This window comes from Astatotilapia calliptera, chromosome 15, assembly GCF_900246225.1.
Source record: "Astatotilapia calliptera chromosome 15, fAstCal1.2, whole genome shotgun sequence".
In the NCBI taxonomy this organism is placed as follows: Eukaryota; Metazoa; Chordata; class Actinopteri; order Cichliformes; family Cichlidae; genus Astatotilapia; species Astatotilapia calliptera.
In genome coordinates this window covers 23,946,276-23,972,821 of record NC_039316.1, presented here as the reverse complement: position 1 = coordinate 23,972,821, position 26,546 = coordinate 23,946,276, and the positions used below count along the sequence as shown (strand labels likewise).

At 42.9% G+C, this 26,546-nt stretch overlaps 1 protein-coding gene across 3 annotated transcripts in view; it reads left to right on the top strand.

Annotated features, from left to right (window-relative positions):
• The first annotated feature begins 4,561 nt into the window (after positions 1-4,561).
• cd109 (CD109 molecule) overlaps positions 4,562-26,546 on the top strand; it is a 46,921-nt gene continuing 24,936 nt past the window's right edge. Inside the window, exons 1-20 of one of the 3 annotated variants that reach the window (XM_026143147.1) lie at positions 4,562-4,676; positions 4,849-4,883; positions 4,977-5,122; positions 5,566-5,732; positions 5,812-5,840; positions 6,476-6,712; positions 7,052-7,177; positions 7,996-8,035; positions 8,390-8,471; positions 8,549-8,642; positions 9,064-9,196; positions 10,049-10,158; positions 10,267-10,536; positions 11,674-11,775; positions 12,223-12,285; positions 12,505-12,678; positions 13,662-13,814; positions 22,243-22,332; positions 22,778-22,841; positions 22,930-23,041. In XM_026143147.1, coding sequence (XP_025998932.1) covers positions 5,052-5,122; positions 5,566-5,732; positions 5,812-5,840; positions 6,476-6,712; positions 7,052-7,177; positions 7,996-8,035; positions 8,390-8,471; positions 8,549-8,642; positions 9,064-9,196; positions 10,049-10,158; positions 10,267-10,536; positions 11,674-11,775; positions 12,223-12,285; positions 12,505-12,678; positions 13,662-13,814; positions 22,243-22,332; positions 22,778-22,841; positions 22,930-23,041 — 2,117 coding nt within the window. In that variant the 5' untranslated portion in view covers positions 4,562-4,676; positions 4,849-4,883; positions 4,977-5,051. Of the gene's footprint in view, positions 4,677-4,848; positions 4,884-4,976; positions 5,123-5,565; positions 5,733-5,811; positions 5,841-6,475; positions 6,713-7,051; positions 7,178-7,324; positions 7,387-7,995; positions 8,036-8,389; positions 8,472-8,548; positions 8,643-9,063; positions 9,197-10,048; positions 10,159-10,266; positions 10,537-11,673; positions 11,776-12,222; positions 12,286-12,504; positions 12,679-13,661; positions 13,815-22,242; positions 22,333-22,777; positions 22,842-22,926; positions 23,042-26,546 lie in introns of those variants that run through there. The other 2 variants (XM_026143146.1, XM_026143148.1) reach the window with 2 other exon arrangements.

The following is a 26,546-nucleotide window of genomic DNA, read 5'->3' as shown; positions in this document are numbered from 1 at the left end:
GACACTCTTATGTTTGAACAGGGTGTTCGTTATGGCCAAACTGTGATTAGCACAGAAGTCCAATAACAGAGCACCGCTCGGGTTCAGATCAGGGAGGCCGTTCCTCCCAATCACGCCCCTCCAGGTCTCGCTGTCGTTACCCACGTGAGCATTGAAGTCTCCCAGCAGGACAACAGAGTCTCCAGGTGGAGCACCCTCCAGCACCCCCAGGGACTCTAAGAAGGCTGGGTACTCTGAACTGCCACTCGGCGCATAAGCGCAGATGACAGTCAGGACCCGTTCCCCGACCCTAAGGCGCAGGGAACAAACCCTCTCGTCCACCGGGAAAAACCCCAACGTACCGGCAGCAAGCCGAGGGGATATTAGGATACCCACCCCAGCCCGCCGCCTCTCACCAAGGGCAACTCCAGACTGAGACAGAGTCCAGCCCCTCTCCAGGAGACTGGTTCCAGAGCCCAAGCCATGTGTTGAGGTGAGCCCGACTATATCTAGCCGGTACCTCTCAACCTCACGCACTAACTCAGGCTCCTTCCCCACCAGAGAGGTGACATTCCATGTCCCTATTGCCAGTCTTGGCAGCCGGGGGTCAGTCCGCCAGGGCCTCCGCTCCTGGCCGCCACCCGGCACACAATGCACCCGACCCCTATGGCGCCTCCTGCGGGTGGTGGGCCTGCGGGAGGATGGGCCCATGTCTCCTCTTCGGGCTGTGCCCGGCCGCGCCCCATGGACTAAGGCCCGGCCACCAGACGCTCGCCCTCGGGCACCCTCCCCGGGCCTGGCTCCAGGGCGAGGCCCCGGTAACCCTATCCTGGGCAGGGTAAACTGTTCCCTCGGTGTCCTTTTCATAAGGCTCTAATTTGAGTATAATAAAATGTTATTGCAGTAAAATATGAAACCAATGTTACCTTCAAATCATCAAACCAATTCAAAACATTATAATTTCAAGAACTTCCCACCTCTACTCTTTTGTCCATCCACCTCTGGATGTCGTAAGAACTGGGGCAGGCAGAGCTAGTAGCAGCACCCCCCGCCCCGTTAAGTAGCAGATCGTGTGGAGACTCTTCCCACTTGAAAGGAGGCTGAACTGGGACGACATCCAAAGAATAAAATCCAAAGAACTGCAGGCCTCACTTACCTCAGTTATGGTCAGCGGAAAATAAGAAATATTGTGGGAAAATATTCTGTGTATACTGTGTAAATAAATTACATTTTTATCTTGAAAAAGAAGGAAATTTGAACAAATGATTATGATTAGAAGACAGAACTGACAAGGCCCTGGGATGAGAGGAGAAACGCCTTCACAAAAAGTCCAGCCTCTTTCTCTCCAAGGTCCTTAGATTAGGAGACTGATGAAAGATTTTTAATTTTGTGAATTATGTTTAGTTGTAGCTTCATTTAAAGGAAGAAGAGCTTGTGAATTGGAACCACCACAGGAAAAGAGAGTGAAGCCATATGTGTAGAAGAATGGGGTGACATATGATACTACCTCCTGTGTTAACAGACAAGCTAACGGTCTCTCTCTCCTTTTATGGGAATGTCTGAATTTCTATACATACCAAGCTACCTCCTGTTTCAGCAGACAAGTGAACAGTTTTCTCCTTTTATGGAAATGTTTTTGTATTCTGAACATGCCACTCCTACTTCCTTGAAAGCTCATTTGAAGTATAAATAAAGGATGCTCTGAAAGCCCTGGGCGGTTTCCCTGTGTCACATCTGTTGTGCACACTTGGTGCAGAGCAGATCGGACCGTGACCGCCCATGCGCATGTAAAAAATAGATATCTGAGTTGTGAGTTTCTTTATCTTCTAAACAATTTTCTCCTCACAGAGACATTATTTAGGAATGCATGGCTCGAGTTCCCTCACCTCTGTCTTCTCATTTGGAGTCATTTGGAGTGTCATGCAGAACATAGTAAAATGTTCTGAAGTGTCGATTAACGTCTAGAAATTGACCAACTGATTAACTCATGTGTCACATAACTACCCATTTGGAAGCAGCCACGCCAGCACTTAGCTTTACTGGTATCACCATAAATGCATCCCATATGGAAAACATATATATAAATCTCGTAAAGTTTGTATCTGTCTTGTGTGAAACTGTGAAAACTGCGAAAAGCATACAAGAGTGAAAACAGATGTAAGATCCCTTGAAAAATTATATAAATGAAACTTGCATGTTTTGGATAGTTACTAAAACAATATATGAAAGTAATGAGAAAGTGGCCACTTTCATGAGTTAATCATATAAGCCTTATATGATTCACTATATGAAGTAGGCCACATCTTATGCAAGTCTTTAATAAGTTTTTACTATTTCTTTTCCATATGGGATATCTTGCTGGATGCTGGATAAAGGGGTCTTTAGTCATGCGAAAGTGGATATTTCCCTTTACTGTAGTGTGTCAAAGAGCTCTGTTTACACTTACACTTTTTCCTAGGAAAAAGTCTCATGTTATGCTTCTCATCAGACTCCTGATGACGCGGTGATCCTGGCAGATGTTCCTGTTTTAGTGGGAAGCAGATACAGTGACTGACTCCCCACCAATCAGGAAACAAGTGGAGGTTCCTACACAAAGATCCTTTCTTACTGAACCACAGCTCTCACACTTCCTGTGAGTGGGCGAGTTGTTGTGATGTACTCCTACTCCTCACTTGTCTCTCCTCCTGATGCATTTCCTTTCACTTTTTCTCACTTTTCTCACCCATAAACAGTCCAAATAAGACCAAACAGGCCCTCATGTCAGGTATCTGTTGTGCATCAGGTGTCTCGCTAACCTCGACTCCTTCCAACACCACTGTCTTCTTGCATGTGCTCAGTGTAATACAACAGCAAAAGCCAACATCGTGCTGCTGGTCAATGGCTCCTGGAGTGTTGGGCGCATCAGTGTGTTTGACATCAACCCTGACAGAGTCCAGATCGGTAAAGCTTTCACAGCTGTTACTATAACAACAAGAGTCACATGGAGACTTGGACAGCTGCTGATTTGGTCACAGCCATCTCTCAGTCCTATAGTTTCCAAATACAATGGTGTGAAAAGTGTTTGCTCCCTTCCTGATTTCCTATTCTATATATATATATATACACAGTATATATGTGTGTGTGTGTGTGTGTGTGTGTGTGTGTGTGTGTGTGTGTGTGTGTGTGTGTGGCAGTGGTTTTTATCTTGAAGCTCTGCCATGCAGGCCATTTTATGGCCATGTTATGGTGGAGTCATGAACACTGACTTTCACTAAGTGAGGCCTGTAGTTGTAATGAATGTGAGCTCTTGTACTATCTTCATAAGGACCACGGCAGCCCTGCAAGATCACATGGCCGTGTCAAAAACTTAAAGTGTGAGAGCTGCAGTTCAGTAAGAAAGGATCTTTGTGTAGAAACCTCCACTTGTTCCCTTATTGGTGGGAATTCAGTCACTGTGTCTGATTCCCATTACAATTGGAATTTGTGCCAATGATCAGTGAATCATCCAAGTTTGATGGTAAGCAAAACATTAGACCTTTTCCTAGGAAAAACAGTTTTTTGTGACAACTGGCCAGTTTCTGTGAAAACATTTCACCTCTTAATCAAGAGTCTTCTCCAGTTCTGTCTGTTGTTCAAATTTCCTTCTTTTTCAGGATAAAGTGTTTGTTTTTGCACTGGGCAAACACTTTTTCACACCATTGTATTCCTTATTTATTTAGTCTGATCAGTAATTGAGAAACAAGCCAAGTCAGATCATTTGTATTTCTCATTTAAAAAGCAGATCAAAGTGCTACACTGCCATCAGCTGAGACTCAACAAGCTGCTTCAATGCAACTTTTTCCAGTTCTGACAGATATTCTGGCTTAAGATATCTGCTGATACCGAGTACTGATCTCATATCAGTGTTAAATTAATAAGAGTGCGATTAATTCCTTAATGTGTGTGACAACATCAGGCTTGATTTAAACCTTGCTTTAAGGTTACATCCAATAATTTAAAATGATATTAGTAAGATAATAAATGACAATCAAGAATTTTTAAGCAAAAAGGAAGTTTGGAGATTGTCTTATAATTACCTAAGAGTTCTGGATCAAGTGATGACTGTTTAAGTAACGGTTTAACTACTGCTAGCTTGAAGGCCTGTGGTACATAGCCAATTATTAGAGAGAGGTTGATCATATTTAAGATTGAAAGATTAATTAGTGGTAGGACTTATTACTGTAAGAAGTTATTACTGAACATAACGCGGATCAATTGGAGAAAAAGAGTAAAAAAAATGATAATGAAAGTAGCTGTACATAATGTTATGTCTGTGAGATGGTTATGAGTAATTTTTTTTCACGTGGTTAAAATTTGCACAAGTTAATCTCAGTACAAAGGAGAGCAAATGCATCCTTTTTCCTGCTTCTCATGTCTCTCCCCAGCTAAATGCAACACTGACAACAGTGACTGGAAACTGTTGGAAACTGGAGCTCAAAGAGCAGAAACGCTGGCTTGAGGGAGCCGAGGATCCATTAATAATTTGGTCAGAAACAAAAAACATAAACCTCGCTCAACTCAAAGCCACCAAATGACTGAACACTAGACACACCAGGTGGGCTTTCTTCTTCACCTGCTTTAACTTTGTGATCACTTACAGGTCTGGTTCCCAGAATGTAAAACCTGATGATCAGTTCTGCCAGTTTTTTCTGGAGAGGAGACGACAATCCTTCCTCCAGGTACAACTGTAGTGAACTAATTGTCCAATCATTGGTCTTGGGTTGACTCTGTTCAGATACTAGATGCCCCTGGTGATACAAAAATATATATACAGGAGAGGTATGCTGTACTACTGTTGCTGTCAATATTTGCCTGTTTATGTGTTTCTACTCTCATTATGACCTGAATCAGAGCACAAGAAATAAAAGCCTCCCAGTGGGATTCAGGTAAACCGATCCTGGTTCAATTCTTCAGGTGATATCGGATGATGATGATGATGATGATGAGAAGTAGGAGGTGGGTGTGGTTACTGTCTGCAGGTATGAAGGCAAAAACTGATATTACCTGCTTTCAGTACTGAGAGAAGCTCTCTGGAGTGAATTTCATTGATACAAATGGAGCGTCTCCAGGTGTGGGGCATTTTCAGCCTCATCGTTCTCACCGCCGCCCAGAAAACCACAAACGGGTAAGCACACAGGCTGAACTACAGGACTCACCTGGACAGTTTAAACTGCTTCTTCATGAGTGTTTTTCCTCTTCTGCTCATCTGTGTATCTACAGTTTTTAAATATATTTTCCTACATTTTAGAAAATAAAAAGTCAGTTCAAAACTGCAGGAGTGGTGTTAAAAATTCATTGAATCTAAGCTGATTTTTCATTATTTTTACAAACATGTTTTATTGCCTTACAGTCATTTTTGCACAAGTTGATTAAAAGATATAGATTTAAACTAATGTAAGTACATATTTTTATAATAAATTAGTTCCAATAAAATAATAAATGTTCACAGTGGGGAAGGTTTCTGTTTCCATTCGCCCTTTCAGGTTTTCTACACCAACTTGTTATTCTTAATGATGTTTTTTTTTGGTGTAAACAAATATATTTATATATTATGGGTTTTTTCCTCAGCCCCCACCCTCAGCCCTCCTACCTGCTCCTTGCTCCCAAAGCCCTCCAACATGGAATCCCAACATCTATATCAGTCACCATCCTGATCCCTTCACCGGTCACTGTATCTGCTCACATTGTTCGTGGAAACCTAACAATGGCCTCACAATCTGTTAAAGTTGAAGGGGGTAAGTATCTGCCACTAACAATTAATTTACAATTAATTAATTATAGCTCTAATCTCACTGTGAAATTCTCTTTCTAAAGGTTCAACCACACTGCTGACTTTGCCGCCTGTAAGTAAGAAATTCCTCTGTAACAAATACAAAGGTCAGTCTTTGTAAAGTCAGTCTGAGCTTTCTACAATTCAAGTCAGTTTTATTTTTTGTTTGCACTTACTGTACTTGTTTACTATGTCCCACTATGCTAATAAGTGCCTTATTTCTTTTTAAATATGACACACAATCATTAGAAAATAAACAATAACACTTTGGACTACTTTTTGAAAACAGGATATTTTACAGTTCAGCTTTAAAATCATAGCTGAAATTGTGGGTTTTGATGCCCCCTTATGGCCCCTAAAAGCAACTTCCTGGTAAAAGTTCAGAGCCCAGAACAAAGGCCAGTTTTCTGTTCTGAGAGCAGGTCGGCGAGGAGAGGCTTAACTCTGATTCTGTAGAGCACAAACAGACACCATCAGGTAAAATTCAAATGGATGTTGAGCAGATTTTGGCTAATTCTCTCATCTGGACCACAGGCGAGCTCTCAGTCCTCCACGGTTCAGATTACACCCGAGAAACTTTAAACTTTAAACTTGGAGCGTTTTCAAAACCTGCTCTTTCTGTATGCCAGATTAAATTTGTTAAGATGATAAAGTGACTGTTTGTCATTTAAGTGTTGATGAATTTCCTTCCATGTTGAATTCTTGCAGATTAGTGACAGCGAGCCCAATCACTGGGAGGCCTACATACTGGAGGTCAAAGGTCACAGAGGAGAAGTCCAGGTTTTCTCCAGCTTCACAAAGCTCCACTTGGATGTTGAAGATATCGCCACCTTCATTCAAACAGACAAAGTAATGTACTTACCTGGGCAGGCGGTGAAGATCAGAGTTGTTTCCATTCACTCTGATGGGAAGCCCTTCATCAGCCCCGTGGACATCATCATCAGGGTAAGAATGATGTTATTGTACCAAAACCATGGAAGAAAGAGAGGACAAGAGGGCAAGATCAGAGACTATTTTTAAAAGATCTCAGGGGAGTTTTACTTGGACAACTTCTGCGTCTGGTTGATTGGATTATGAGTTAATTCTATTACACATGCTTCATATTCATATCAGCATCATTTTAATTAATGAATTTCCAGCCATGAACTTTGCACTAGCATTCACTAGCATTCGTCAGCACTGGTGGCTAAATCAGTCACTTGCCTGTAAACTTGTTGGACGTTTTTCAAAGCACAAACTGAAATTCTGAAAATCGTCTGATCAGCATGTTTTTTCTTGGTCCAGGATCCGAGGGGAAACCTGCTCAGGCAGTGGCTGGCTGCAGACAGCGTCCTTGGCGTTGTGTCCAAAGAGTTTCAGCTGTCTGAAAACCCTCCTCTGGGTCAGTGGACCATCATCGCTACAGTCAAAGTAAGTCCTTTAGCAGGTGAACCTCTGCAGGGTAATTAAGCTGGACAGGCCTCTGATAATTCAATCTAATCCACCTGACCACTGATTGCTTCTGCCAAAGTCAGATCTTTTGTGCAAAGACATTCATGCGGTCAGTGGCACTAATCTGTTTGACAGGAAACCTATAATTAATGCACAGTATGAAAAATGTCTCACCTCCACATCTCCAGGTTTGCATTAAAATATAAGGCTGATTCCCTAACAAGATATATTAAGACATTTAAAAACATATGGAATCATTTCCTTTAACTTATTCATCTTTGCTTCAAAGAGTATGTCAGTGTTGCTCGTACCTGATTTACTCGTAGTTTTGATTTATACTAACCTTCTCATCACTGGTGACCCTAACCCTTTGTTTTGGAGACAAGCAAAAGTACAAAATCTAAATATTTTTTGGTTCTTGGATATTTTTATTTGATATTTGTGCGTGATTTCTGGTCAGAGAAATCACTGCTGCGTTTTTTAAATGTATTTGATCTTGCGTGATTAAAGACGAGAGTAATCGGACCTCTCTGCAGTGGATAACTCTGTAACAGGGCAGATTCCATCGGAACAATTGAATGGATAAATAGCAGCACAGGCAAGAGTCCCTTTCATAAAAAAAACTCTTAAGTTTCAGTAACTCACAACTCGTGCTGTGAATGTGAAGGGGACTTCTGTGGCTGTAACATTTATACACACCAGTTAAAGTCAGACTGAGTGAAAGAATGAAGGAATAGATTTTCCTTATAAAAAGAACAAAGAGAGATGATGTTATAAAGATCCTCTGTGTGTTGCAGGACATTTCAAGTGTGAAGTACTTCACTGTGGCTCAATATGGTATGGATGTTTTCTCTATCCAGCATTACATGAACAGCTTCCTCCTTTTGAAGAATAAAAACACATATTAATTTTGTGTGTGTGAGTGTGTATTCATATCTTTGTGGGGACCAAAATAGGAAGTTTACTATACTTGTGGGGACCAACAGTCCTTATGGGGACCAAACTCCTGGTCCCCACAAGTTTGAAGGCATTTTTGAGACTCAAAATGTGGTTTTAGTAACAGGGTTACAATTGGGTTAGGGTTAGGCATTCGTATTTCATTAGGGTAAGCAGCTCGGGAAAGCATTATGTCAATTAGATGTCCCCACAAGATATGAATATCCAACATGTGTGTGTATCTTTTGGTTGCAGTGCTGCCAAAGTTTGAGGTTTTGATCGATGCTCCGGATGTCATTTACCGTGAGGACCCTCTGGAGGGCTCCATCACAGCAAAGTGAGACTTGGCTTTGATCCAGTTTGTGTGTGAATGAAGTTGCTCCTCAGGATTATTTATGATCTTTCCATCCACAGGTACACTTACGGGAAGTCCGTTCAGGGACACCTGAATATGACGTTCATTTATCACTTTCACGGTACTGTCGAGTTTTACTATGAGGACAGAGAGGTTCGTATGTCAGTGGAATCATTGTGTAATTATTCCTTTAATATTCAGCTGTACAGTTATCATTATAGGCTCTCCCACTATCTGAACTTGTTTATTTTCTTTATTTAAACTATTAAAATAAAATTACAGACTGAAAGCATTTTTAATTACATTTTTTCTAAATATTAAGTTTTCTACACAGTGAAAAATATCTCTAAATGTAGTATAAACATACATTTATACTGTCTCGTAAACTAATAATGCAACATGCATGATATATGCAATATATCACGCTTAAGATTACTAATTACCTTCTCTTTATATTGATTAAATCATTTTTGACTGAAGAACTCCTGTCCTGATTACAACATTTGAGAATATACAGTTTATTTAAACTTAACCATCATAGATTTAACACATTAACAGTGTTCCTTTTCATCAGATTGATGGTACTGAAAGCTTCACATTTGATGCTCCTGATTATTTCCAAATGAGAAATGATTCCAAAATGATGTACTACGAGGGAAACGCTGAGGACGTAACAGTTGTGGCTCATGTGACTGAATACCTCACAGGTAATTCAGATTTTATTTATAAATGTTAACTTGAAATACCAAAAGATTGGTTGTACAGATCAGAAGTGACAATTTACAGCTTATTTCTTTACTTTTTGTTATGTTATGTATGCATGTATTTCAGATATTGTTTTAAGTAGTTCTAACTTCTGAGTTTCAGCATTTCCAGGTGTAGAGTTTTATTCGAGGCAGTGTCCAAGCTCATATTTTTGTGAAATTAGTGTGTATTACAATATTTACATTATTTACATACAATTAAAACATCACCTATTTCTGGGCAGTTTCTCCCATTCTTCTTTACAGAACCTCACAAGCACCATTAGGTTGGATGGGGGGAGTCGGTGTGCTCATTCGGACCTTCAATACTTTTTTTCCGTACCCTACCCCAGATTGTGCCTCTTTACAATTTTAGAGGTCTACAGACAATCTCTAGGACTTCGTGGCTTGGTTGGCCTGACATGCACACACAGCTATGTGATGCATAGTGTTAATGGGACCATTGCACGTTTTGAATATCACGACATACGATAAATTTGCCAGAATTTTAAGCAAACTTCTTTCACTTTGTCATTATGTGGTGTTGTGTGTACCTCATAATGACAAGGTGAAAAATGAATTTAATCTATTTTATGATAATAAGGCTATAACATGACAAAATGGGAAACAAGTGAAGCGCTGTGAGTATTTTTTTTCCCAGATGCATTGCATTTGCTCTCTACTGTGGGACTTTAAACTGCTATAGTTTTTTTTAATTACAAAGTCAGGGAGATAGTCTACATTATTTTTTGGAATCTAACCAGCTTTTGTTCTTGTTTGTGGTGCTGACTCCTGTGACTACGTCTCATTTTTCAGGCATTACATATAACAGTACAGCAACAGTAGGTTTGTCAAAAACCAGATATAAAGTCTCCTTTGAAGAATATCACAAATTATTGAGGCCCTCTTTAACCTTCAGCGCCAGGGTAAGAAGGCAGCATTTAAGTGAAATGCAGAGTCTGAGCTGTACAGATAACAGATATTCCAGTGTTAATGTAAAACAATTATGCTAATTTTTTTTTCTAATTTTGTAGCTGAAAATATCTACATACAACAATCAGCCACTGTCACTGGAGGATCGCCAAAGCTTTGTTGAAGTTTCAGTGATTCAGCAAAAGCAAAGATTTTGGGGTTGGATCGGAGACATGGTGATAGACACGGAGCCTAAAACATCGAACAGTTCAGGAACTTCAGAAAGTCCAAAGGAGATGCTACCTAAAGAAATGAAGTTTCCTGTCCCTGCAGATGGACTCATACCTTTCAGCGTTGAAATCACGAGTGAAACAGACATGCTCAGTATTGATGTAAGTTATACAATAATACCCTCATTGACTAAATATTATAAGACAGATTATTTCAAAATTTGACTTTAAAATGTCTGGATGTGGGATTAAGTAACAAGGCCTTTAGTTCTGTTAAGAAATCTTGAAAATTATTATTGTTTTACTTTATCTGTTTAGCCTTTGCTTTCAGACACAGCTTATTTCTTAATTTAGGATCCAATTTTGGAAAAAAAAATTACAGAATTAGTACTTTCAATTAACTTTTAATTTTATATTTAAATTTTAATTAACAAATGAGTCACTGCACAGCTAAACATATGATTTCAAATGTACTGGTCAACATTAAATTGAACAAATATACTCTGTAGATAGATCATTGACATCTGCTGATATTTTTTCAATATTATGTATTTATATCGAAAGAAATGGCAAAATGCATTAAAGTCTTAGGACATATTGCACTACGCTGAAATATAAATTGGTGTCTCATCTGCATAGAAGAGGGACAAAATTATGTGTTTACCAATTCAGGGGCCAACTGAAAGCTAATTTAATTTCAATTCTAAGTTTAATTTAGAAAATAGGCTAAGTATAACTTGTGAAAAATTTGGAATATATGTCTTTATTATATCAGGGTGTTATGATAATTCTGAATATCAACTGAATTATGTGATTTTTAAAGATTTATTTTGCATTAACTATATTCATAACACAAAACAAAATTTTAAACGTAACTGTATAATGAAAAATGATTTTATCATATTTAATATCTAACAAGAAAAAGCACAACATGTTTGTTTAATATTGTTTATCTTGTGTGGGTTTTTTTTGTGATATTATCATTTATTTGCTTAAATGTATTTTTATTTAGCAGCAGGATTTTACAACTCACATATTGTACCTAAAAAGCTAAAGGCTTATTTTATTCTGTAGTTGCTAGGTGGAGAGTGCTAATAGCTACAGGCAAGAATAAAGTAATCTACTGTGAAAAATCCACACCTGACAAGAAAATCACGTACAAAAGAAATTACACTTGAATAGATAAATAAATTAATATGAAAAATATTTACGTGTTAACTAAAACAGAAATTAAACCCAAAAGCATGATCATGATTTCAAATTACATTTAAAATCTTTGGTATCTCTTTTTCTTCTCAGGCTTCTTTTGAGGACAGCCATAGCAATCTATATATACAGCGAAGCTACACATCCCCCAGTGAGAGCTACCTGCAGATTCAGAAACCCTTCACACCTCCAGAGGTAAAGCTGAAGAATACAAGGAACTATTTAAAATTACCTTTGTGTCAGCATTGTAAACATGCAGGTAATATGCCAAAATAGTCTATGGTTACCTTAGATGTCCTTTCAACACACCTCAATCACATGCACTGAGTTCATTATAACAATTTGTTTCATTTACATTTGCTTAGTAATTATAAACATTCAGTTTTTATGTCCTGCCTATGATTCAAATTAAAGTTAACTTAGTTAATAATAATAATAATGGATTGCATTTTATATAGCGCTTTTCGGGGCCCTCAAAGCGCTGTACAATGCTTCCAAGTGACTGCTTGTGTGAAGATGGTGAGGCTTCTAGAATGACTCGTCCAGTGTAGATCTTCAAAAAACAGATTTACAGCCAATTACTGACTGTGGTTGTAGAACATTTATACTCATACGTAACGTCACCATTTGACCTTCTTTCAGGTTGGTTCGCCCTTTCTGCTGCACATTGAAAGTAATTTTCCATTGAATGAGGTTCACTACCTGGTATGAAAAAAAGCATCAAATATTATTACACTTTGTCAAATTTGTAGTTAATTTGATTAATATTTAAATAAAGCACATTTCCAACTGTTGAAAGTTGTTTGTTTTCCAGTAGTGGTGACAAGAAGTTTTAAGTATTCAGTTTATTGCTGTAAGCAAAGAAAGACGAATGTATGCTTTCAGCTTCTTATAAGACCTTCCGTCTGTATCTTGTGTGTAAAGGTGAAGTCAAGAGGACAGGCGATTTCTGCCGGGAAAGGCTCTCCTGATCTGACTCTGGTCCCAGAAGTCTCCTGGGCTCCTCTGGCCTGCATCATCGTTTACTGTGTGCACCCCAGCGGAGAGGTCATCAATGATGCAATCCAGCTGCCAATCAGGCAGTTTTTACAAAACCAGGTGATTTTTTCATTCTTCATTTTTTTCTTTGAAAAATAAACTAATTTGTCTCTTGAATTGTGTGAATATGAGGTTATGAAGTTGGAAAAAACGGTGAAGAAAAAACAATCCAAGTTACATGATAATAATTTCCCAGCAAACATTTCAGCAGTGAGTAACCGTCATCTTTTCTCAATGTCTAGTCTTAGTAAAAAAAAAAAAGAAGAAAAAGAAAAGAATAGTTGAATGAAAGTTGTGTAAGTGTTGGAGAAATACGTTTGCCCTCTGCCTGGTGTCCTTCTTTGACTATCTAGCAATTAGAAAAACAAGCAAAATATTGTATTTTGTGAAAAAGCCTAAAAGCTCATGAAAAGACAACAACCTGCAAAGGTAACATGAACTGGTGTCTTCTTGCTCTGGAGTCCATTTCTTATCCCAATGAGGTTTATATCTTCTGCTGCCCTGTGCCATAATGCTAGTGTGTGTCTCTGAACATCCTGTGACTATCTGTTCACAACCAGGAATAATATTTCTTTATTATATTATTGTGAATATATTTCTTATGTTAAAAGATGGTCTGACTGGACCTTTATACGTAACTCCTAAATATCCTAACTGACTTATTCCCTGACTTTATTAAAGTTCTAAATAATTATTATTATAATTATTTTTCTTAAACTGGTCTTGCTTTTAGCTTTTCAGGCTGACTTTGTCTAATTAGTAGGCAGGACGTTTGCGCCTAAGATGACCACATTTGGCACATTATTTTTCACTGATTTCATACACATCAAAGAGTTGAAAAAAAAAAAGCAAACAAAAAACAAACTGAATTTTGAAATCTCACATTTTTGCTCACAGAGATGACTTATTTTTACATTATGGTTTAAAATTTTTGTGCATGTTTAATATGAACATCCACCATTAGAGCAGGACATATATAACAGGAAATAACGAGTAAAATGGTACTTTTGCAAATTTGTGACTAATCAACCTGTGATTGGCAGGTGTCGCTTAGTTGGAGCAGTGTTGTAAAGAGGCCAGCTGAGACTGTGACCCTGAATGTGAGTGTACTGGAGCCCAACTCAGTAGTCGGGATCCTGGTGGTTGACAAGGCGACGCAGTGGGCGGGATCAGACAATGACATCACCACGGAGACGGTATGTAAAATGTTAAGATAAGAACTGTATGTATACATTCATGTGAAAATAAAAGTTTTGACAGTAAAACTACGTTTCTTTTTCTAACTTCGCTCGGTGTTTCACTATGGGAATCGCCTCGGCGTGACCAACTACGGAAGCTCCAATGACACCACGTCTGTCTATGACAGACCTGTCGGGCCGTGCTCAGGGCTCCGCCCCCTCGTACTAACACGGCCGACCAGCTCCTCCTAACTCATTCTCGCTTTCTTCCCGTGAGAAACTACTTTGAGCTCCCTCAGCGCATCCAGGCTAACTTGATTAGCTGCTTAACAGTTCTCAGGCGTCCCGTGTAGGAGTACGTCGCCGAACGCAGTTTTTCCGGTTCCAGTTTGGATCGTGCTGAGTAAGTCCTTCGAAAGAAGTGTACTTAGAGTTGCACTGTGGAACAGCAACCGCGTTAGGCGAGCTGTCCCAGCGGTTCCTGGTTTTAGTTAGCGAGGTAGCCGACGTTGTGTGACTCGGGCTAACGCATTATGGCGAGCTGTTTGTTCAGTGTCCGGCTAGCATTAACTTGTTAGCAGGCCACGAACCACATTAGCGTCTCACTAGCATTAGCTTGTTGGTCGACCTAGGGTTCGGTTAGCATTAAGTTGCTAACGATATTGGCTAGCGGAGTGCAGCTAACGTGTCACGACGAGCTGACTCCCGCCACGACTAGATCGGATTTAACACCCGCTGCTAGTCCTAGCTACTTACGGGCTAACGTGTCAAGACGAGCCTGGTGTAGCCTAGTCTCACCCCTTTCCGCTAACCATGTCTACAGCTCCTACTCCCGCCAAAAGGTCGGAGCCGAAGGCTAAAGAGGCTGCATCCCGCCCGTGCCCCGCATCATGCGGTGCCACCATCTCGGGCAGGGACCCTCATCCAATGTGCATCGTCTGTATGGGTGCCAAGCATGCTCGGGCTTCACTGGCGGACCCTCAGGGATGCCCACACTGTGCTTTGATGCCAGAGAAAGTCCTGGAAAGGAGGCTGAGAGTAGCAGTAACAAACAGTCAGGACCCCTGCCTGTCGGCTGCTACTGCTACGAGCGATATCCGTCATCCGCGAGCCTCCACAAGCTGGGCGGACATGATGGAAGAAGAGTCCCCGCTCATGCCCCCATCGTTCGAGGACCTCCTAGATCAAAACGTGGGCGAGCCGGGTGGCGAGGACGCGGAGGGCGATGCCGACTCCGACCTCCTCGACCTGGAGGACATGGATGAGGAACAGGAGGATGACTCTACCTTTCCTCCCCAGCAGTCCAGGCCACCGAGTGGGGCTGAAGTTGCACCCCTGGTGGACAGCAATTTGTACGAGGTCTGCAAACGGGTTGCTGCCAAGCTAGGCATCCCATGGCCAGCCGCCCAGGATGCCGAAGGGGCAGAACGCGACCTGTATGACGGCAAGAGGCTCCCACCAGCCTTGCCGCCATCAAAGCAGCTTCTGCCAGCAGTCCCAGCCTGCATGAAAGAAATGAGTCGCTATTGGTCAAGCCCTTTTAAAAGCAAGCTTCCGACCAAGGGCTGCTCTAAGCTTGAGATCCAGGGGATGGGTGAACTGGGGCTGACCGCACCCCCAGCAGTGGAGCCTTCAGTGGCGTATCACCTTCACCCTAACCGCAGGGCAATCTCAGCTTCTTCTAGCATTTCTTTGCCCAACAAGATAGATCGCCTCACGGCATCTATTTATCAAAGGATGTACAAATATGCTGCACAGTCAGTATGCTCGCTTAATGCAGTCACACTGCTATCAGCATATCAGGCAGAAATTCTGGAAGACATGGGCCGTCAGCTTGACTCGGGTTCCCCGAACCCAGCCCTCTGGGATGAAATCTGCGTGGTTAATGATCTCATTCTTCGCTCCTCCAGGGGAGCAGTCCAAGGGTGTGGTCGCGTTATGGGCCTTGCAGTCTCGGGTGAGAGAGCCTTGTGGCTAAACCTGTCAGGCCTAGGTGATGCTCAGAAGGCTGAGGTCATGGATGCAGCCTATGACCCAACCAAGGGTCTCTTTGGCCCAGCCCTGGAGAGAATGAGAGAAACAAGCACCCGCAGAAAGCAGGAGGGTGAAGCATTAAATCTCTGCTTACCCAGAAAACCTAACTCTCAGCCCCAGCAGGTGCCAAGAGCTGGCTTTGCAGCAACAGCAGCAGCTGCGAGAGGGAGACAGAGTGGGGTCAGAATGCAGAGAGGAGCAGGAGGCCAGCAGGGTGCCCACCAGGCCAAGGTAGAGAACCGAAGACCTTGGGGCAAGCATTCCTTTGCAGCAGTTGCTGCAAAGAACAAGCCGTTACACCCGGTCAGCCTAGCACACCTGCAGCATTCTGTGTCACCCCTCTTTTCTTCCCCAAATAGAAGGAAGGTGTTAGAAGGGGTAACCAAATCACTCCAAAGTTCAGGGTCTCCGGAAGTTTCCAGTTCACCAGGAGCACCCTCTCAGTCTCCTCCTCCAGTTCAGGGAGGACAGACTTGTGGACAAATGGCGCAGTGTCACCAAACACTTCTAAGCACTCTGTCTGTGTCACCAAGCACTGCCCAGAGTCATCAGACACTTCACTGTGGTTTGGGGGTAACAAAAGAAATAAAATGTGCATTTCTGCAGCCAGGCAGTTTGCCAAGGACAGAATGTCCCCCCCAGTTTCAAAATAAAAACAAAAGAAAATCACTGCAATTTGTCTTTGTTCCCAGCGGGGTGAGCTCACGCTCTTCCCGAGGGGGAGAGCCCCAACTCCTTCCGGGAGACAGGGGTGACATCACGCTACCGCTTCTTCAGAGGCCCGCTTGCAGCGCGGCTGGAGCAGTGGCGCGCATGCGCAGTTCATCCCTGGGTCTTGTCAACCATTTCCCATGGTTACAGACTACAGTTTGCGGCAAAACCACCGAGATTCGGCGAAGTGTTAGCTTCTGTGGCCAGTCGCGATTCAGCGAATGTGCTGGAGGAGGAAATATCCTCCCTGTTACACAAACAGGCGATCGGAGCGGTTCCGAGCGAAGAAGCTCAGCAGGGCTTTTACTCCCGCTATTTCCTCATCCCGAAAAAGGATGGAACGTCGCTCCGTCCTATTCTGGATCTGCGTGTGTTAAACAAGCATTTGAGAAAGTACACGTTCAGAATGCTCACACACAAGACGCTTTGTCGCTCAATTCACACAGGCGATTGGTTTGTTACAATCGACCTATCAGACGCATATTTTCACATCGCCATTTATCCTCCACACAGGAAATATCTCAGGTTCGCTTATCAGAGCGTAGCGTACGAGTTTCAAACTATCCCATTCGGGCTATCCTTAGCTCCGAGGGTGTTCAGCAAATGTGTGGAGGCAGCGCTGTCTCCGTTAAGGAACAGCGGCATCAGAATATTCTCTTACATAGACGATTATCTAATATGCTCACGATCGTGCGAGCAGGCGATCTAAGACTCCGAGGTGGTGGTGAATCACCTCACGGAGCTTGGGTTCACTATCAACCTGGAAAAGAGCCACTTGAAACCCGCACAGTTTACAGAGTATCTGGGGCTCAGAATAGACTCCATCTCTTATCGTATCGCACTTTCAGAGCGGAGGATCGCATCCTTCACTCACTGTCTTTCCCGTTTTCAGCTGGGGAAAGTCGTGCGGTTCCGACTCTGTCTCCGCCTCCTCGGCCTCATGGCTTCGGTGATATCGGTGGTACACTTGGGGCTGCTTATGATGAGAGATTTTCAGCGGTGGGTCGCTTCTCTGCAGCTGTGCCCTCGCCGACATCTCAGTCGTGGTGTAAAAATAACGCAGCCATGTATCGCGGCTCTCCGGCCCTGGAGGAGCCCGACAGCTCTCGCGGCGGGGGTACCGCTCGGGGCAGTATCATCCAGGGTGACGCTGACCACAGATGCATCCCTGTCAGGTTGGGGTGCAACTATGATGGGCAGAGCAGTGAATGGCGTTTGGTCACAGAGACTCACTCTGAATCACATAAATGTGCTGGAGCTCCGTGCGGTGCTCCTAGCCTTATGGCATTTTCTGCCGTATCTCCGGGGTCAACATGTTTTAGTGAAAACAGACAACTCCACTGTAGTTGCTTATATCAACCGCCAGGGCGGCACCCGTTCCCGGCAGCTACACGGGTTAGCCAGGGAAATAATTATGTGGAGCAGCACTCGGCTCCTCTCCCTTTGGGCAACTCACGTGCCAGGAATTCTGAACAGGGGGGCGGACCTCCTGTCCAGAGGAAATCCACTGTTCGGAGAATGGAGGCTTCACCCACAGGTGGTGGAGCAGATTTGGCAGCGATACGGCCGGGCTGCCGTAGATCTCTTCGCCTCGCGAGAAAACACACAGTGCCCCCTGTTTTTCTCCCTGTCAGACGCACACGCGCCACTGGGCGTGGATGCGCTGGCCCATCCATGGCCAAAAACTCTGCTGTATGCTTTCCCTCCCCTCAGCCTGATCTCCCCAACACTGATCAGAGTGAGGGATCAGGGGCTGTCTCTGATTTTAATAGCTCCACGGTGGCCATCCAAACACTGGATAGCAGAAATCATCCAGCTTCTGGTGGACGAGCCATGGCCACTCCCCATCTGCAGGGACCTTCTGTCTCAGGCGCGGGGGGAGATATACCATCCCCATCCAGACCAGGTTGCTCTCTGGGCCTGGCCCGTGAAAGGTGGAATTTGAAGGCAGCAGGCATGCCTCCGAAGGTTATTGAAAACATTCAGAATGCCAGAGCCTCCTCCACTCGTTCCATTTACAGCAGTAAATGACGTGTTTTTGAAGAGTGGTGCCATGAAAAGCAGATTATCCCTTTTCAGTGTTCAGTGGTGGAGCTGTTGTGTTTTCTTCAAGACTTGCTGGACAAAAGGAAAGCTTTTTCCACTATAAAGGTCTATTTAGCAGCTATTTCAGCCTGCCACGTGGGGTTTGGTGATAAACCTGCTGGGCAGCACCCCCTTGTAGGTCGCTTCATGAGAGGGGCGCGTCGAACGCTCCCAGTTTCTAGACCACTGGTCCCTTTATGGGATCTGTCAGTCGTTTTAGACGCCCTCTCCCACCACCCCTTTGAGCCTATTGGGGCAGTGGGGTTGAAGTTTCTCTCTCTTAAAACCACTCTGCTGTTGGCTCTAACCACAGCCAAGCAAGTTAGTGAATTACAGGCTCTGTCTATTCACCCCTCTTGTCTACAGCTGGCCCCGGGACTCACTAAAGCACTCCTGAGGCCTAACCCAGCCTTTGTCCCTAAAGTGTTGGAAACATCATACAGGTGCTCTACAGTAGAGCTCCTAGCTTTTCACCCCCCTCCATTCTCTTCCGAGAGGGAGCAGAGGCTGAACACTTTGTGCCCTGTCCGGGCCTTGGGGACTTATGTTGACAGAACAGCTGGATTCAGGAAGTCGGATCAGCTGTTTGTTTCCTGGGCCTCCCCTCACAAGGGCAGGCCCGTATCACGCCAGAGACTAGCTCATTGGATTGTAGAGGCCTTGGCTCTGGCTTATAGCTGTAAGGGCTTGCAGGCCCCCCCGGGACTCCGAGCACACTCCACTAGGGGTGTGGCCACATCCTGGGCGTTGTTCAGAGGTGTATCAGTCCAGGATATTTGTGCGGCAGCAAGCTGGGCTACGCCGCACACGTTTGTCCGGTTTTATCGGCTGGATGTTGCACAGTCATCCCTGGCTCAGACGGTGCTGGATTCTGGTGCCTCAGGTTTGACCTGAGATCCTGGAGTAGCACTGGAAAGTAGCTTCGGGAGCTGGCGCAATCCGGGAGTGGGCCATATCTCCCATAGTGAAACACCGAGCGAAATTAGAAAAAGAACGTTGGGTTACTTAACGTAATCCCTGGTTCTTTGATAACAGAGTGAGGTGTTTCACCAACACTTCCCTCCTTGCTTAGGCACGGAAAGAAATCTGCTTGGAATGAGTTAGGAGGAGCTGGTCGGCCGTGTTAGTATGAGGGGGCGGAGCCCTGAGCATGGCTCGACAGGTCTGTCATAGACAGACGTGGTGTCATTGGAGCTTCCGTAGTTGGTCACGAGGCGATTCCCATAGTGAAACACCTCACTCTGTTATCAAAGAACCAGGGATTACGTTATCTCACGATTAAATTGCTTGATTCGGTTCTACTTTACAATTTTGCCTCATTTAATCGTAATTTTGCAGGTATGCATTTATGCACAGCTCTCTTAATGTCCCAACACAGCATTTCAATTAGGTTGAGGTCTGGATGCTAATTGGCCCATTGCAACACTTTGATTCTTTTCTTTTTCAGTCATTCTGTTGTTGCTGCTTTGCTTGGGACCATTCTCCTGTTTGTTTTTGTGCCAAACTTTAGCTGTCAGACTGATGGCCTGAAATTTGACTCTAGAATTGGTTAGCATACAGAGAAGTTCAGGTCACAAGCGCCTGGTCCTGTGATTACAAAACAAGTCCAAACCATTAACCCTCCACCACTGTGCTGACAGTTTTTATGAGTTGTTTGTGCTTATATTCTGCGTTTGGTTTTCCCCAAATGTGCTTTGTATTTTGACCAAAAAATCTCCACTTGGGTCTCATCTATCCAAAGGACATTGAAGTCTTGTGGTTTGTTCAGATGCACCTTTGCAAACCTAAGCTGTACTGGCATTTTCTATTTAAAGAGAAAACGATTTATCCTGGCAGCTCTTCCAAACAGCCCATTCAGTGGCTTGCAAAAGTATTCGGCCCCCTTGAACCTTCCCACCTTTTGTCACATTACAGCCACAAACATGAATCAATTTTATTGGAATTCCACGTGAAAGACCAATACAAAGTGGTGTACATGTGAGAAGTGGAACGAAAATCATACATGATTCCAAACATTTTTTACAAATAAATAACTGCAAAGTGGGGCGTGTGTAATTATTCAGCCCCCTTTGGTCTGAGTGCAGTCACTTGCACATAGACATTGCCTGATGAGTGCTAATGACTAAATAGAGTGCACCTGTGTGTAATCTAATGTCAGTACATACAGCTGCTCTGTGACGGCCTCAGAGGTTGTCTAAGAGAATATTGGGAGCAACAACACCATGAAGTCCAAAGAACACACCAGACCGGTCAGGGATAAAGTTATTGAGAAATTTAAAGCAGGCTTAGGTCTGCAAAAAGATTTCCCAAGCCTTGAACATCCCATGGAGCACTGTCCAAGCAATCATTCAGAAATGGAAGGAGTATGGCACAACTGTAAACCTACCAAGACAAGGCCGTCCACCTAAACTCACAGGCCGAACAAGGAGAGCGCTGATCAGAAATGCAGCCAAGAGGTGACTCTGGACGAGCTGCAGAGATCTACAGCTCAGGTGGGGAAATCTGTCCATACGCAAAGTTGGCCTTTATGGAAGAGTGGCAAGAAGAAAGCCATTGTTAACAGAAAACCATAAGAAGTCCCGTTTGCAGTTTGCCACAAGCCATGTGGGGGACACAGCAAACATGTGGAAGAAGGTGCTCTGGTCAGATGAGACCAAAATGGAACTTTTTGGCCAAAACGATATGGTGTGGTGGAAAATTAACACTGTGCATCACTCTGAACACACCATCCCCACTGTCAAATATGGTGGTGGCAGCATCATGCTCTGGGGGTGCTTCTCTTCAGCAGGAACAGGGAAGCTGGTCAGAGATGATGGGAAGATGGATGGAGCCAAATACAGGGCAATCTTGGAAGAAAACCTGTTGAAGTCTGCAAAAGACTTGAGACTGGGGCAGAGGTTCACCTTCCAGCAGGACAACGACCCTAAACATAAAGCCAGGGCAACAATGGATGGTTTAAAAAAAAAAAATGGCCCAGTCAAAGTCTAGATTTAGATCTAGACTTTGACTGTGCAAAGCACTGTATTTTTCTGAGTGCGCTGTCATTAACTTTTGCATTTAACTTGCTAATCGATGCTTGCAGAGTCTCAGATGTAGCTCTTGGATATCTTGCAGTTTCTCTGAGCATTGCACAGTCTGACCTTGTAAGGAATTTACTGGGTCGTGTACTCCTGGGATAACTTTGGCATTGTGTTAACACATACCCAGCACGCTGCTAAAATGTCTTCTTTTACAGAGGTGCTCACAACTGATGACTGATGAACTGATGGCAACTCATTGACTTTTGATAATCAGCACGTTGACTGTTGTTGATCACATAACATGCTTTATTGTTTACAACAGTGTAACCTGTGAATACTAGAAGCTTCCATATCTCCTTGGGGTCCTCTGTAGTTTATTGTTTTCCAGCTAAATGTTCTCTGCCTTTTATAATCATATGCTTCCTGGTATATGATCCCTTTCATGTTCACCTGGGAAAACAAACCTGCCTCCCCACCCAAGTATCAGTTTAACAAGGCTGAACTTTTTTATTAGACATGTTTCTGTCCCAGTTTCCTTTGTTCGGTTTTATGGGGTGTAACAGTAGCAGCTCTTATATTGCTGGTGATATTTTCAGGTGATGAAGCAGATGAAGGAGTTTGGCAATTCCATGGCTGATGGCAACAATGAAACGCCAAAAATGGGGGATCCACACTCTGTTTTCAAGGTTAGCCTCCACAGAGAGACATCGCTTCTGTTTATTTAGTGACTCTGCTCATTTTCAGCTATTCTTTGACTCAAGAAGCATTGTTTGAATCACAAAATAATCCTTACTTATCTTATAACAGGCTCTGACATGGGAGGGCCTTCCGTGATCATTGTGTGCCCTAGATGCTCATATTTACAGATATAATATCAAACAGATCCAAGAGTAGAAACAACTGTGACCCTGAGTGTTCAGAGCAGTCGGTGCCTGAGCTTTTAACTCACTTATACCTACACTAAAGCCATAATTCTAATATTTTGACATGTGTAATATTTCTGTAATTACTTATAACTCATAACATAGAGTTTTGGTTTGGTTTTCCTCTTTTTCACTGAGGGAAGATGGACAGTCTTCACTTTATTTCAAAATGAATAATATGTAATGATAGTTCTGTTTTTTTGTACAGTCATGTGATCTTGTGGTTTTCACTGATGCCAGTTTGAAAACGTATCAAATAATGCACGACTTCCGTAAGTGTTAAACAGTATCAAACATTTTAAACATTGTGGATCGGTAATGCTAATGTGACTGATACTTTTTTTTTTTTTTAAACAGCAGGGGAGATAATGTTTTACACTACTGCGACAGAGCATTTACGTGGAGAGCAACAAAAGGAACGTGTGCGTTGGTACTTTCCAGAGACCTGGATCTGGATGGACACAAACACCAGGTGATATTTCAGTGTCAGACTGTAGAAACAGTTGCCTCCTGCTGTTTCATGTGACCTTTACTCTACATATTGAAAAATAGAGTTTAAACAAAAGTTTTCAAATTTTATGTAAATTGTAAGGCTGCAGCACACAGACACCAGAATTTCACACACGCAAAGCACAATTTTCTTGAACAGTTGATATAAGAACACAGGTCACATTATTTTGGAGACAGTTGCATTTAAAATACTGCAAAAGGCAATATCAAGGCAGTTTATTTTCTTCACACCGAGTGCCACTATGTACAGGTGAAGGAAAGGGATTTGGGGTCTCTAGGGGTCACGAGGGCAGTGAGGGGAAAACGCACACGGTTAATTCAGACACAGGACTTGCGCTCACACCGCACCAACACACCACATTCACAACAGATCAGTAGCAGGTCCTCGGGTGGGGCATGCAGAGTCAGGCATGAAAAGAGGAGATTGGTATCAGAATAGCACTTCAAAGAGAAACTTGAAGAAAGCTGCTGAATACAGGAAACACTGACGAAGGTTACACAATAATCCAGCGACGAAGCATTCCCAGTGGCTGCCTTAAGTAGAGGTGGACCGATTCGATATTACGTATTGGTCCGATACTGACCTAAATTACTGGATCGGATATCGGAAAGAAATAAAAAATGTAATCCGATCCATTAAATCACGAAAGCGCCTCACAAAACTTGCGACACGCTGTAACTCGCCTCATAACCTTAGCACATTGAAGCAGTATTCATCACGTGATAGAGCGGCTGTGGCGTGCGAGAGGTGTCGGTGGTCTGGTTCAGCATTTGGAGCCTCGCTACCAATCTATATAGTAACTGTTAAGTCTAATATACCCTAGTAAGCTATAGTACTTTTTCCTTTGGGAAGGCTGTGCAGTCTGCAATTCTGTTGAAGAAAGATGTTGAATCTATTTAATATTTCTTGAAAAAAAAAAAAAGATTTCTGTGCATTTTTTCCCCCCCCACACTGCATCAAATTAAAGTTGATTACGTCAATTAAGCATCATGAGGTGGAGGGTTCCCTTTTTCTTTTTTTTCTTTTTTTCTTTGTTGCTGGGAGTTGAAACCCTATTAGTTAGGTACTCTAATAGGGTTTCAATAGGCACTTAAGTACTCTTTAAAATACCAGAATAGGGAAGATGTTGTAGGTTTAAGTTTATTAGATTGATCAGTATTGCTGAACTATGAAAACATTTTTTGCATACAGGTATAACAGAATAGCTTTAGTGTTGTTGTTTTTTTTTTTGTTTTTTTTAAACTTGAGTATGAACTTAGGCAAAATGCAGCAAGATATTTAAAAAACAGTTTTATTGATTAAAAAAAAACTATATCGGATTGATATCCAAATTCATCATATCGGTATCGGACATAAAAAAGTGGTACGTGCCATCTCTAGCCTTAAGTAGGGAGCCTGTGAGAGTGTTGGTCAGATGATTGTTTGCAGGTGCGGGAGCCATGGGCGGGAGTCACAATGAACTCCGCCCCGGTAGTGCGCAGGGCGCGAGAGGGGAGGGAGAAGGGGCAAAATATACAGAAACACTTGTAGCCATACTGAGTCTGCCGAACAGGCACAGAGACCATGACAATAGCAGGAGTAAAACAGGTGGAGATGTTGAATTCAATCAGTCCACTTAGCAGAAGTGAGGCCAAGAGGCTGTCAAGAAATGCAGTTCCTCTAATGTCCAATAAATCCCCAGACCCCAAAGTTAACAGCAGAAATAAACATGTTTATAGTTTGGGAAAAGCCTCTACTTTTGTTCTCTGTGAAGGTTCTCATTCATCCAGGTCAGGGGTCGGCAACCTGCGGCTCTTTAGTCCTTATAGTGCGGCTCCGTGTGGTTTGGGAAAATAGAAGTATTTAGTTGAAGTGTATTTTATTTATGTTAGTTCTTTTTTAACTTGTAGTTCTAAATTGGAAGATTATTGTGATATTGAAATATAAGAATACAATTATATTCTATTATTTTTTTCATCGCTCAAAATAAGCGTCACACTCGTGGAAGCTGGTATATCCGCTGAAACACCACGCATTTATCGAGACTTTCAGCCCCAGGTAGGCCAATTATTGACCTTTGGTAAACTATGTTAAAAACAAACACTGCTCATGCCTCACAGATGACAGCTTACAATCCTGCGTAAAGATGAAAGTGACTTCGTACAGCCCCGATTTGCAGACGCTGTGCGCAGACATTCAGGAGCAGAAGTCCCATTGTACCATGGCAAGCCTGACGATGTTTGCATGAACACGCTTTTCAGCATCTCTTTATTGACCACTTTTCACACACGGTTGCTATACACAGCCCGACACATACCAACACAACAGCATAGAGAGCACAGACGTTCAGGTGGCGAGGGGTGATTGCGGGTGCTGCTCAGGTGCGTCCGACTCCCCTGTAGTGGCGCTGCAGACCACGCCCCGCCACACACGTTAACCAGGTAAATTACATATTTAGGCAGAATTTTGCAAATATCTATTTTTCTTTTCTTTAGCAGTATAGTGCTTTTTTTTCCAATTATTTTTTTAAAAGCCAGGTCAAGGCTCCAAAAGCCCAAAGGCGAGTAGGGTGGCAGCTCACAACAGTATTTGTTTGCTACATGGATCATTTTAGTTCAGTTGGGCGTCTTTCCTTTTGTTATATTTCTTTAAGAGTGTTAATTACATAATTAAATGTAATTTTCTCTGTAGCACTTCATAGATTTCATAAGCAACACACCTTAGTTGTTCACACAAAGCATAAAAGTAAAAAACAATAATTACAGTGTTATCTTCATTTTAGATGTCAAAAAGCATTTGCGGCTCCCAGTGTTTTCTTTTGTGTGGAAACCGGGTCCAAATGGCTCTTTGGGTGTTAAAGGTTGCTGACCCCTGATCCAGGTAATTGTGGTCTAAGTTTGGAAAGAAAAGCGTCTGGGCGTCTTTAAGTTTTCTTGAAGATGCTTCACCTCTAATCCAAGAAGCTTTTCAGTTCCAAGAGTAATTGGTGGAGAGTCCCAGATTTTAAACCCCATGGGAGTGTCCCCAAGAGGGTCTTGGACCCCCTATTGTTCCTCTACCTAATCACACAGCCAAGGTGTGAAAACTGTTTTGGCTCACTGTGGTGGGACGTGGTCTGCGGTGCTGTGCAGGGAGGGTGGATGCCGTGCATCCTTAATCACGCCCACCGAGTTAAAACATGGGGACTCAGGGGTCGGTGTGTATTGTGGTGTGATGAGATGTAAATAAATGGCTCATAATTGCGATCTGTGGTCCCGTCGTGCCATATTCACACCACAGTCACAATCAGCCAAGGTTTTGGGTGAACCCATTGTGAATCCTAGCCTCACTCTATCATGTGATTTATTGAGGTTAAATGGCCCAGGATGTGAGTGGGTGTTATTTTTGCTGTTACCTTGGCATATAACCTTAGGAGATGATGTCCCATATACATTCATATTTATGAAATGATAAAAGATATTACCAAGCTAACGCTGAGTAAGCTGTG